Here is a 13,123-nt window from a genome sequence, read left to right as displayed (position 1 = left end):
GAGAGAGAGAGAGAGAGAGAGAGAGAGAGAGAATAGAATGATAGTCACATTGATGTAAAAAAAAAAGCAAATTCTGTCTCTCTGGTGTCACTTTAAACCACAAGATCTGTTCTGACCTTCCAGTGTTGTGGTCTGAGTTTTAATGGATTTTGCCTGAGATCAAGTTTTATTAGTTTGCTGAAACTCAGGATGAAATCGTCCTCCAATGCGGTGATACTGTTGAAGTTCATTAGAAGAACTTGAAGATTTGGTATTTCTGGAAAAGACATTGAAGATTAAAGTGAATAAATAGAGCAATGGGCTTGTGATTTATTTGCATAAATGTACAAGAGAACAGAAAGATTTATTCATTTACTACTACTATAATAATGATGATGATGATGATACTGCTGCTAGAACTATTGATGATGAGTACACCACCACGACGAGTAATAATAATGATCAATACTGAATAATACATTCTAGAACTATTGGTATTGATGATGAGGAGGATACGACTGATAATAATAATAATACTAATAATAATAATGATGATGATGATGATGATGATGATGATGATGAGGAGGATACGACTGATAATAATAATAATACTAATAATAATAATAATGATGATGATGATGATGATGATGATGATGATGAGGAGGAGGAGGAGGAGGAGGAGGAGGATACTAATACTAATAATAATAATGATGAATACTAATACTTTTATAGATTTACATTATGTTAAGGCGGATAATACTACTATTAATAATAATAAATTTATATGTATTTTTTTATGATAAACTGGTTTAATTTGGAAACCGTGTCTACAGCAGATGTTCAACTGACCTGTGAGAGTCTTTGGAATCTTTTCAAAGTTGTTCTTATTCAAATTAATGAAGACCAGCGACTGTAAGTTTTTCCAATCTTCTGGAACATCTTCGATTTTATTATCAGCCAAGTTCAACCACTGCAGACTTCTGAGGCTCCCAAACTGCGGTGGTAAAGTCGTGATGGAGTTGTTACTCAGACTGAGCTTTTGCAGCTTGTCCAGTTTGCCTACGGACGATGGGACAGAAACCAGGCCGCAGTTCGAGGCCCAGAGCTCTCGGAGTTCTCGGAGATCTCCCAAAGCTTCAGGGAGGATGGAGAGAGGGTTGTGGGTTACAGCCAGGTAGGTCAGGTGTTTCAGGGAGCTGATGTTTTTGGGAAGAAGAGTCAACTGGTTTTGATCCAGGATGAGTTCTTCAAGATGGTCAAGGTGCACAATCTGTAAAAGTTGAGGATGGTACAGGAAGACAATATTTCTTTTTTTTCTTTCATTTATTAAATGTTTTAGGGAAAAAATTTAATAAAAATTTAATCCAAAATGTTTTTAAGCAACAAAGAACCAATGCAACATCAAATGCAGTATAATTATAATTATTATATATTATCATTAATGCTTTATTTAATGGCATAATCATGAAATATAGATAAATACAGTGCCAGTTGTATATCAGTTATCAGTTATCAGTTATATACCCTACACGACCCTTCTTACCTCCTCCGGGGGTAAAATAAGTCGGTTGTCGTTCAGGAATAATTTCTTTAATGTTTTTAGCTCTGAAACGCGTCCTGGCACTAAAACTAATCCGCGGTGACTGAGATTCAGCGACTCCCATTTCTTCCTGTGACATTCTTCAAGAATTTGATCTAAATCCATCTGCTTTCATTAATGAATCAATAAATTAACATCAAAGTGGACCTGCAGCACAAGTGCGACAGGGCGCGTGGCGTTACCATGGTTACAGTCTAGGCAATTTCCGGTTTCTTTTTTATTCTTTAGGGCTGTTCTCAAAAAAGTTTTTTTATTTTTATTAACTTTTGGCTTTACTTTTTATTAAATCTTATATAAACTTACATCATTATATTAAAATATAAAGTTATGACCGTGTAAAAATGTGTGGCATTGTGTCACGTGGTATACATAATTATTATTGTTATTTTTTTAGCTATTAAAAGAGCAAGCAGTCCAAATATTTTTGCTCGTTTGTAACGTCATGACCGAGATATGACACACCCTTTTATAAATATAATATAATCATAGAAATTAACTAAAATGCGGTGGTGTTTTTCCGCCTCATTCGGCTAAATCTGTACTCTCATTGGCTACTCGCGTCTGCTTCGAGAGCTGTGATTGGCCAGTGGCATAACCGGAAGCGTTCAAACGGATACAGTGTTACGGATACGGATGTTTGTCTTACATTGTATTTATGCAAAAAAAAAAAAATTATATATCCACAAATATAGATTTGTTAGTTTCTCCTTTTTGAGGCACCTAAGATGATTAAAGAAATGTATTTTAATTCTTAAAAAAAAAAAACTATTTAAAAAAAGTATGTTTTAAAACCCTAAACTTCTGCAACATTCTTGGATTGATAATATTTGGATTTATAATTTGTTTAACATGTTTTGGCATTTTTTTTGCCTTTATTTATTTTATTAAATGTATTCATTATTATTATGATTATGATTATTATTATTGTTGTTGTTGTTGTTGTTGTTGTTGTTGTTGTTTTTGTGTTTATGATATGCTGGTTGGATTAACAGTTAAATGTGTTTAACAGTAGAATGATGAGAAGCCTGTTATTTGAAGGTTTAATAAATTGAAGAAAAAGTATATATATATATATATATATATATATATATATAAGTTTGTCCTACATTAATGAAAGCGGTTAAAATATACAATATGGATTTTAAATGTTTGTAAAATAACCTGAATTATGAAATAATGATTATTTGAATTTTATGGTACTTTTTTTTTTATATAATACGTTGCGCAGATCTTTCAGCCAATCCCAGTGAAGAGGGGGCGGGATCTTTAAAAATATGGCTGTGAAAACGATCAGTGTGTAAATCACGTGCGGTCGCAAGAACAAAAAAAACATAAACTGAGAAAATAATGAGAAAACAGACAGAAACAGAGAAAATATTTGAGTTTTTTGAGTTGAAAAAGTCTCCTGCTTCCTCAATGTCGTGTTGTTGTGCAAAACAGACACGTGGCAGTAACCAATCACGGCTGAGAGGCGGAAAAGGTCAGCCAATCAGAGTGAAGGGGGCTGGACTTAAGAAAACATTAGTACAATATAGGGTAAAGTCCGCTGCATGTTTATTAAACAACTTTTCAGGAAACATATCAAGTAAGAGGAAGGAGAACATGGAGAAGGACAACCTTTCCCTGGTCTTGCACACTAAAGGAGATCTGAGGCTGGTATGATTTATTCGTTTCAATCTAAACTATGATAAAAATATAACCAGTTTATTTTTTGGCCGCTTAATTAATGTTAATATTAATGTCATTTGCAGGAACAACGTCCAATACCAGAACCTAGAGCTGATGGTACGATCAAAACACCAATGCACGTGAAAAATCCACATTGCACATGCAGGATCTGTGTTTAATGCCCTTTGCCCCTTTGAGTGCTGACTTGCAGAGATGTTCTGGTTTTTCTGAGTAGCCTGGTGACTCTTTCTGATACTCTATAATATGTTCTGTATAACTGCATGAACACGAGCAGCTGCTAGTTTGGGGTGGTTTAGTGCAGAATTTACTATAATGTTGGAATGATGATCAGTCATTGATAAAAAAATAAGTGAGGAATCAAACATCAAATAATCTACAATGAACCCTGAAATGTACCACATTCAGTGTCACATTGTGCCATTTTTATCCGTTTATTTGTACAGTTTCTCACGAAAGTTAGTACACCCCTCACAATTCAGCAGCTATTTTATTATATCCTCTGAAGGAACCATGCTGTAGGAACAACATTTGGTTAGTTCCATGCTTTTATTACGTATTAGATGATGTGTGTGTGTGTGTGTTTTTTCGTTGTTATGAACTTGATTTTTGTGCACATTAATGTAACTGCTGCATGCAAGAGGTGGTCGTTCAGTGGTCATTGGTTCAGAAGGTCATAAGTTTCAGTCACAGCACCACGAAGGTTCCACTGCAGGGGCCCTTGAGCAGGGCCTTTAACCATTAAATACTCGTTTGTAAATCACACTTGATAAGGGCGTATGCCAAAATGCCATAAAATATAAATGCGTGCAACTGCGCTGGCTCTTGTTTTAGTATTGTTCTACACTGTAAAGTGTCTTCAAACTCAGAGAAGGTGCAATATATATTATTATTATTATTATTACGAGTTACATTAATAATACATGCTAATACACAGTGTACAACATGGTTGTATTGGTTGGACGAGACTAAGCCTTCAGTACTTATGTGTCAATTTCTGTACAGCAAAATGAAAACAGGAAGTGGACCTGTAGCATACACACACAGCTGTTAGTGTTTATCAGTGATGAGTAGCTGCAGCAGCGGTGAACAGTAATGAAGTAAATGTAATTTGTTGCTGTAATTAAGTGGATTTTTCACGTGTCTGTATTTTACTGAAGTGTTTCCATTTGAGAGATTTTTACTGTAACTTCACTACATTTCAAAGTCAAATATTTTACTTTACTGAAATCAGTCGTTCTTTTTAATTAATGAGGATAAAAGCGTAACTGGTGAAACACGCAGCGAGTCACCAATCAGGATCGAGCGCACGCTCTGTTTTACACGTGTTCTGATCGGCGCTCGGTGCATCTACTGATCACCAACATACAGTTCAGCATCAGTTCAACATCAAGCAGAACATTTAGAGAGGAATAAATGATGAAGAAACTCCAGACTCGAACTCACCACCACACACTCATTCTCACCTCATTTACACCATTTTTCTGACGTATTTGAAAAGAAGGTTTTGGGTTCATGATCATTATAATAATCAATCAGTGTTTGAGTCATTAATATCATTCTATTAATAGATCAGTGTGCTGAGAGTCACATTCGAGTCTTTACACAGAAACTGAGTTTATTAAGTGAAAAAAAATTATAATAGGAACATTATAGTCATAATAAATCACTACTTTGATGCTTAAGTTTATTTCAAGGCAAATGTACCTTTTAACTAAAGTGAAAGTTTAAAGGGACACTTACAGTAATGTTTTACTGAATGGATCTCCTGCATGGTTTGTCCACTTCGTCCACCACTGATCTACAGGAATGGTTCTCTTGCTTCATATTTATATAAACATACAGTATGATCAAAAAGAAAACTCCAAAAAGTAAAAGCATTGACTGCAGATTTTTGTGTGTTGTTTGAACTTTCAGAGGTTTTACTTCAGATGCACTCGGTGGGGATCTGCGGCTCCGATGTGCACTACTGGCAGAACGGACGGATCGGGGACTATGTGGTACGGAAGCCGATGGTCCTGGGCCACGAAGCTTCAGGACGAGTGGTCAAAGTGGGATCTTCAGTCACTCACCTGAAACCAGGTTTGGCTGCAGAAAAGCCTGATTCAGGATTCACCTGCAGGCCGAAATGATTCATGCGTATTGGTTTCATGATGACATTATGTAGTGTGTCTGATATGTTCAGGTGATATCACACCCATAAACGTTTAGATCTCAGACTGAATAATGCAGCATCAGCGGTGTTCGTAAAGTTTAATATGGTGTTAATAATTAATAAATGATAAATTGTTCAGCTCTTTGATAAAACACTTTGGAATCTTATTTAGGTGACAGGGTGGCGATCGAACCAGGAGTTCCCAGAGAAATGGATGAGTTTTTTAAATCCGGCCGTTACAACCTGTCACCCACCGTGTTCTTCTGCGCCACACCGCCGGACGACGGGAACCTCTGCAGATACTACACACATAACGCCAACTTCTGCTACAAGTCCGTTTCCTCAAACTGCACGCACCAGATTCAGCTATAGCACACAAATAAAGGCTGTGGCTTTTGTATTTGTGAGCTCCTCGGGTCCATTTCCATCTCCATTTCTGTTCGCAGGCTTCCCGATAATGTGAGTTATGAGGAAGGAGCTCTGGTTGAGCCGCTCTCAGTGGGGATTCACGCCTGCAGACGAGGCGGAGTGACCCTGGGCAGCACAGTGTTGATCTGTGGAGCAGGTTAATACCCCGGTCTGCTGAGAGCCTGCACTGGTTTCACTCTTACATCTACAACACCTGATGGCATTATGTGTTTTGTAGAATGTGAGCAAAAAATACTGCAGATAGCACAAGACGACAACTTCTTCTTATAAATATTAGCACTGGTTGTATTATTAGTGGTCGACCGATAGTGGATTTTTATAGCGATACTGATAGCGAGGTTCGATCAAACTCGCTGATGACCAATTAATCGGCCGATAGTTTTTTAACGAATACTAGATAAAAAAAATACAAATCTACAGTACAGACCAAAAGTTTGGACACACCTTCTCATTCAAAGAGTTTTCTTTATTTTCATGACTATGAAAATTGTAGAGTCACACTGTAGGCATCAAGGGCTATTTGACCAAGAAGGAGAGTGATGGGGTGCTGCGCCAGATGACCTGGCCTCCACAGTCACCGGACCTGAACCCAATCGAGATGGTTTAGGGGTGAGCTGGACCGCAGAGTGAAGGCAAAAGGGCCAACAAGTGCCAAGCATCTCTCAGGGAACTCCTTCAAGACTGTTGGAAGACCATTTCAGGTGACTACCTCTTGAAGCTCATCAAGAGAATGCCAAGAGTGTGCAAAGCAGTAATCAAAGCAAAAGGTGGCTACTTTGAAGAACCTACAATATGACATTTTTCAGTTGTTTCACACTTTTTTGTTATGTATATAATTCCATATATAATTCCACATGTGTTCATTCATAGTTTTGATGCCTTCAGTGTGAATCTACAATTTTCATAGTCATGAAAATAAAGAAAACTCTTTGAATGAGAAGGTGTGTCCAAACTTTTGGTCCATACTGTATAATAGTAATGAACTTTATTACAAAAAAACAGTACTAAATCATGAAAATGTGCTGAATAAAATAAATATGAATATATTAAATATTATTACATTTTAAATAGTAAATATAATATAGCGCTCTCCGTGCAGCGGACAATCCAGCATGTAAAAACGAGCAGCATGTGGCGTCAGTGATTCGCCTCTAGAGGCCGCTCTTGTAATGACAGCAGACTAGAAGCGGGGAAATACGGCATGGATTATAGCCTATAGTTTCATCCATCAATTATAGGTGCTGATTGATTGGCAAAAACGATGAACTGGTTGACCTCTAACTAGTATTATATATGTTTTAAATGAAGATTAATTAATGCTTACTGCTACTGTATATCCCTCGTATTTTAGAACCTTGAGAAGCTTACATTACAATACATTTATACAATTAAGGTGTTTGGCAGGCACCTCAATTTTATACACCTGAGCAGTAAAGGGATAAGGGCCTTGCACAAGGGCCCAACAGTGAAACCCAATTGAATTTATATTGCACTTTGTGTAGAGATAAAGAGATTATAAAATGTATACGTTTAGTGTGTAAGTTTGTCCCTAATGAGTGAGCCAGTGGTGACTGTAGTGAAGAAAAAAACTACCTGAGATGGAATGCGAAAGAAACTTTGAAAGGAACTAAACACAAAACGGAACCTCATCCTCAACCCCGAACCTCATCCTCAACCCCGAATGTCCATTTATTATAGATCCATCATTGTTAAGGTGCTGTTCAGTGTCTGGTGCTGAAATGCAGCTCTGTTCATGCAAACTGTGGTCGTGAGCCCATTGTAGTAAACTGTTGATATTAATTACAGTCCAAATCCATATTCATCTTTCTTAAGTTTGTTTAGCAACTTCATAAATGTTCAGGCTGTTTATGTGAAACCATCCTCACACAAAATGGTCTCCATCCTGAAGTAGGGCGCCAGCATGAATAAGGCGAATCAGGAAAGAAGAAAGAGAAACAATTGTTGGGGAAGGGGCACCACGAAAGCATGTTTAAGTACCGCTGGAGCATAAGATTGGGAGCGCTGGGATTTGAACTTATAACCTTTTGAACAGAAGTTCAACATCTTAAACCAGTGAGCTAAAACGTCTTCAATTACTGTTAAAGATGCTTCAGTGCTTTATTTAAGATGCAATTTAATATGTAATAACTTGAATATTTCCCCCACACACACGTGTCATATCACTAATACGAATTGAGTAGTTAAAGCCTCAGATGTTCTGTCTCCTGTAGGACCGATTGGCCTTGTCACTCTTTTGGTGGCGAAGTCCATGGGAGCCTCTCAAGTGGTTATAAGCGGTAAGGCTTATGTTGAAGGATAAAAGGTTTTTAATAGCAGAAATGTGAAACATCCTAACGCTATATATTTTTTCACATGTTCATGTACCATCAGACCTTTCTGCTGATCGACTGGCCAAAGCTCAAGAGTTGGGTGCTGACTTTGTTCTTCCCGTTAAGAAAGAGGATACACCACAGGAAATGGCCAAGCGTGTGGACGGCCTGCTGGGGGGCATGCCTCACGTCACCATCGAGTGTACAGGGGTCGAGAGCTGCATCCAAACCGCAATCTACGTGAGTAATATACATCAGAACAATTACTGGCTCCTGGGCAGTGTGAATTGTGCTGAATTGTGATTGGATGGAAGGAAGGTCTGAGTTCAGACATCTCCAGTTCTGTATGACGGAGAAGAAAAAATCCAAGGACATAATTTTAAGAGAGGAAGTGTGTGTCTAACAGTGTGTTTGTGTGTACAGGCTACTCGCTCTGGAGGTGTAGTTGTTTTGGTTGGACTCGGTGCTGACATGGCCACCGTGCCTCTCATTACCGCTGCTCTCAAAGAAGTGGACATCCGAGGCGTGTTCCGCTACTGCAACACGTGAGTTTAACTGTGAACAACATAAACAGCCATGAAGGACCATGAAGCAGCTTCTTATACTAAAATCATGCTAGAAATCAGGGACATCCAGTGCAACAAATATTTTCCATTCATTATTTAGTTTTTTCACAAGGACAGAAGGAGTTGATTGTGTGTTTGTGGATTTGGAGAAAGCGTACGACAGGGTGGAGAGAGGAGTTGTGGTATTGTATGAGGAAGTCAGGCGTGTCAGAGAAGTATGTGAGGGTGGTGCAGGACATGTATAAGGACAGTGTGACTGCAGTGAAGTTTGCAGTTGGAACAACAGACTGGTTCAAGGTGGAGGTTGGACAGCATCAAGGATCTGCCCTGAGCCCTTTTCTGTTTGCAGTGGTGATGGACAGTTTGAAGGTCGAGGGCGGACGGAAGTCTTCGTGGACTATAATGTTTGTGGATGATATTGTGATTTGTGGTGAGAGTAGAGAGCAGGTGGAGAAGAGCCTGGAGAGGTGGAGGTACACGCTGGAGAGAAGGGGAATGAAAGTCAGTAGGAGTAAGACAGAGTACATGTGTGTGAATGAGAGGGAGGGCAGTGGAGGGGTGCGGTTGCAGGGAGAAGAGCTGGAGAAGGTGGAGGAGTTTAGGTACCTGGGGTCAACAGTGCAGAGTAATGGAGAGTGTGTTAGAGAAGTGAAGAAAAGAGTGCAGGCAGGGTGGAGTGGGTGGAGAAGAGTGATAGCAGGAGTGATTTGTGATAGAAGAGGATCTGTGAGAGTGAAAGGGAAAGTTTATAGGACTGTGGTGAGACCTGAGATGTTGTATGGATTAGAGACAGTGGCATTGAGTAAAAGACAGGAGGTGGAGCTGGAGGTAGCAGAGCTGAAGATGTTGAGATGTTCGTTGGGAGTGAAGACGATGGACAGGATTAGAAATGAGTTTATTAGAGGGACAGCACATGTAGGACGTTTTGGAGACAAGGTGAGGGAGGTGAGATTGAGATGGTTTGGACATGTGCAGAGGAGGGACATGGGGTATATCAGTAGGAGAATGCTGAGGATGGAGCCACCAGGAAGGAGGAAAAGAGGAAGACCAAGGTGGATGTTTATGGATGTGGTGAAGGAAGACATGCAGGTAGTTGGTGTGAAAGAGGCAGATGTAGAGGACAGGGGGGGATGGAGAACGATGATCTGCTTTGGCGCCCCCTAGTTGGAGAAGCTGAAAGAAGAAGAAGAAGATTTAGTTTTTTACAAAATGAAAATGATGTATGTTTGCACTATTCCTGCTTACCCAAAGAGCACAAGGTTTACTTTTTAATTTTCATTAGACCAGTGCCTGTCGGAAATGTGGAAAAACATTTTTTTTGAGAAACATGCATTAAAAGGCAAAAAACACTGGAATTAGTCCAAATGGCAGATTTGTGTCTCTACCAGATGAACTTGTGTAAGCTGGAGAACAGAAGAGAAGATGTGATCAGACTCCCTCACCCCCACACTCACACATGCAGATTTTTCAATGAGAGTAAAGTTCTGGACATGTATAGATGGTCAAATGGATCTTTAGAGCGTTACATTACTAAGTTTGTTGCTTAGAAACAAAAGGAAATTGCACGTGTCTCTCAGAAACCATAAAAAACACTGTGTTTCCGAACTTTTCACAGACCATGTAAGTAGCATTTATAGCTAATGTGAGAAAAATACCATTTGTTCATAAACGGTTCAATGAAATAGCTTAATAACTGTTAATAGAAAAATCTGATGTAACTTCCCTCCCTGGCCACCATATTATAAACACTCACACACATACAGTACACATACTGAGGATCTCCTTCTCCCAGAAAAGCCCAAAAAAATTCTTTCAAAGCTGATTAAAATCTCTTCCAGTTTTTACACATTCTACCCCAAATCTTACATAACACACTTTTCTACAACTGTGTGTCGTGTTTCATGTTCAGGTGGCCTGTGGCTATATCAATGCTGGCCTCCAAGCGTGTGAACGTCAAGCCGCTGGTCACACACCGCTTCCCCCTGGAGCAAGCCGTGCAGGCGTTCGAGACGACCAGACAGGGCATCGGGATCAAAGTCATGCTGAAATGTGACCAAAATGACCAGAACCCATAAGGAGCTTTACTCAGTGCTCACATGATCTCAACAAGCAGTCAGTCATTTTTAATCCATAAAATAAACATTCATGTATTTTATAAATGTATAAAACACACTTTAAAGGCTGTAAGATTGTAAACAAATTCATTTTTATAATCATATGTCTCAGTAACGTTTGGCTGCATTTCAATAAACAACTGCAAAATCGACCTTTTTATTTTTATATATATAAAAAAAAAAAAAAACGAAGGCAACACCAAACTTTTTGCCAGCTGTTGTATGTTGTGCTGTTGTATGTTGTAAGTAAACCACCAGGGGGTAACGGTACTCTACATACCAGAGGAATGGATGATCACGTGACTCAGTGGTTCACAAAGTGTCCTTTATTAATGAACAATGTCATGTCTGGTATTGAGGTTTTATAGTTCGCATGAATGCATTTACATTTATAGCATTTAAGTCTCACCTGTTTATCCAAAACCAATTACAGTAGTGCGCTGAAGTTTATCAGTAAATTCTATTCTGTTACGGGTTCATGTTCCTGGTCATAGATTAAGAATATTATTCGTCTAAAACTAATAATTTAATAATTGTTTACACACGTTTAAGTTTTAATGTAAGAGGTTGTGTGAAAACTGCTAGTGACCTTGGAGAGAGGGATGAGTGGAGCAGTGGTAGAGAATAGAAGGATGAAGGGGGGTTTGGTAAAGTAGATGATGAAGGAATGAGTTTAGCAGTGGTAAGGGATTAAGAGATAAGTGATGCAGTGATAAAGGATAAAGAGATCAGCGGTGCATTGGTAGAGGATGGAGGGATCGGTGGTAGAGGATGGAGGGATCAGTGGTAGAGAATGGAGGGATCAGCGGTGCATTGGTAGAGGATGGAGGGATCAGTGGTAGAGGATGGAGGGATCAGTGGTAGAGGATGGAGGGATCAGTGGTGCAGTGGTAGAGGATGAAGAGATCAGTGGTGCAGTGGTAGAGGATGGAGGGATCAGCGGTGCAGTGGTAGAGGATGAAGGGATCAGTGGTAAAGGATGGAGGAATCAGTGGTGAAGTGGTAGAGGATGAAGAGATCAGTGGTGCAGTGGTAGAGGATGGAGGGATCAGTGATGCAGTGGTAGAGGATGGAGAGATCAGTGGTAAAGGATGGAGGAATCAGTGGTGAAGTGGTAGAGGATGGAGGGATCAGCGGTGCAGTGGTAGAGGATAGAGGGATCAGTGGTAAAGGATGGAGGGATCAGTGGTGCAGTGGTAGAGGATGAAGAGATAAGTGGTGCAGTGGTAGAGGATGGAGGGATCAGCGGTGCAGTGGTAGAGGATAGAGGGATCAGTGGTAAAGGATGGAGGGATCAGTGGTGCAGTGGTAGAGGATGAAGAGATCAGTGGTGCAGTGGTAGAGGATGGAGGGATCAGCGGTGCAGTGGTAGAGGATAGAGGGATCAGTGGTAAAGGATGGAGGGATCAGTGGTGCAGTGGTAGAGGATGAAGAGATCAGTGTTGCAGTGGTAGAGGATGGAGGGATCAGTGGTAAAGGATGGAGGAATCAGTGGTGAAGTGGTAGAGGATGAAGAGATCAGTGGTGCAGTGGTAGAGGATGGAGGGATCAGCGATGCAGTGGTAGAGGATGGAGGGATCAGTGGTGCAGTGGTAGAGGATGGAGGGATCAGGGGTAAAGGATGAAGGAATCAGTGGTGAAGTGGTAGAGGATGGAGGGATCAGTGGTGCAGTGGTAGAGGATGGAGGGATCAGCGGTGCAGTGGTAGAGGATGGAGGGATCAGCGGTGCAGTGGTAGAGGATGGAGGGATCAGTGGTGCAGTGGTAGAGGATGGAGGGATCAGGGGTAAAGGATGGAGGGATCAGCGGTGCAGTGGTAGAGGATGGAGGGATCAGTGGTGCAGTGGTAAAGGATGGAGGGATCAGCGGTGCAGTGGTAGAGGATGGAGGGATCAGTGGTGCAGTGGTAGAGGATGGAGGGATCAGGGGTAAAGGATGAAGGAATCAGTGGTGAAGTGGTAGAGGATGAAGAGATCAGCGGTGCAGTGGTAGAGGATGGAGGGATCAGCGATGCAGTGGTAAAGGAAGGAGGGATCAGTGGTAAAGGATGGAGGAATCATTGGTGAAGTGGTAGAGGATGAAGAGATCAGTGGTGCAGTGGTAGAGGATGGAGGGATCAGGGGTGCAGTGGTAAAGGATGGAGGGATCAGTGGTAGTAGATTGAGAGAAATATATTGTTTTGGAAGGTTTAAGAGTATAACTAGAATCACTTTATCTAATAAATAAACAAATAAAATATCACTGCACTAATTGATCTGATATTA

At 40.2% G+C, this 13,123-nt stretch overlaps 2 protein-coding genes across 2 annotated transcripts in view; one reads left to right on the top strand and one right to left on the bottom strand.

Annotated features, from left to right (window-relative positions):
- The window catches only part of LOC310731585 (uncharacterized protein), a gene marked incomplete at its 3' end in the record, with an annotated part of 3,063 nt that extends 1,288 nt beyond the window's left edge, over positions 1-1,775 (bottom strand). The window contains exons 1-3 of the mRNA XM_083551241.1: positions 1,523-1,775; positions 829-1,249; positions 117-256 (exon numbers count right to left, since the gene is read on the bottom strand). Of these exons, the coding sequence (XP_083407367.1) occupies positions 117-256; positions 829-1,249; positions 1,523-1,684 (723 nt within the window). The 5' untranslated portion in view covers positions 1,685-1,775. The remainder of the gene's footprint in view (positions 1-116; positions 257-828; positions 1,250-1,522) is intronic.
- A 1,325-nt stretch (positions 1,776-3,100) lies between these two features.
- Positions 3,101-11,011, top strand: sord (sorbitol dehydrogenase). The gene is made up of 9 exons (XM_083550134.1): positions 3,101-3,235; positions 3,331-3,364; positions 5,183-5,347; positions 5,593-5,752; positions 5,867-5,985; positions 8,081-8,146; positions 8,241-8,419; positions 8,603-8,724; positions 10,655-11,011. Exons 1-9 carry the CDS (start codon positions 3,182-3,184, stop codon positions 10,818-10,820), a joined length of 1,065 nt encoding a protein of 354 aa, XP_083406260.1. The 5' UTR covers positions 3,101-3,181; the 3' UTR covers positions 10,821-11,011.
- Positions 11,012-13,123: the final 2,112 nt, after the last annotated feature.

The sequence above is a fragment of the Silurus aristotelis genome (assembly GCF_946808225.1).
Source record: "Silurus aristotelis genome assembly, chromosome: 9".
In the NCBI taxonomy this organism is placed as follows: domain Eukaryota; kingdom Metazoa; phylum Chordata; class Actinopteri; order Siluriformes; family Siluridae; genus Silurus; species Silurus aristotelis.
The sequence above is the reverse complement of the archived record's forward strand: the minus strand, read 5'-3'. Positions and strand labels throughout refer to the sequence as shown.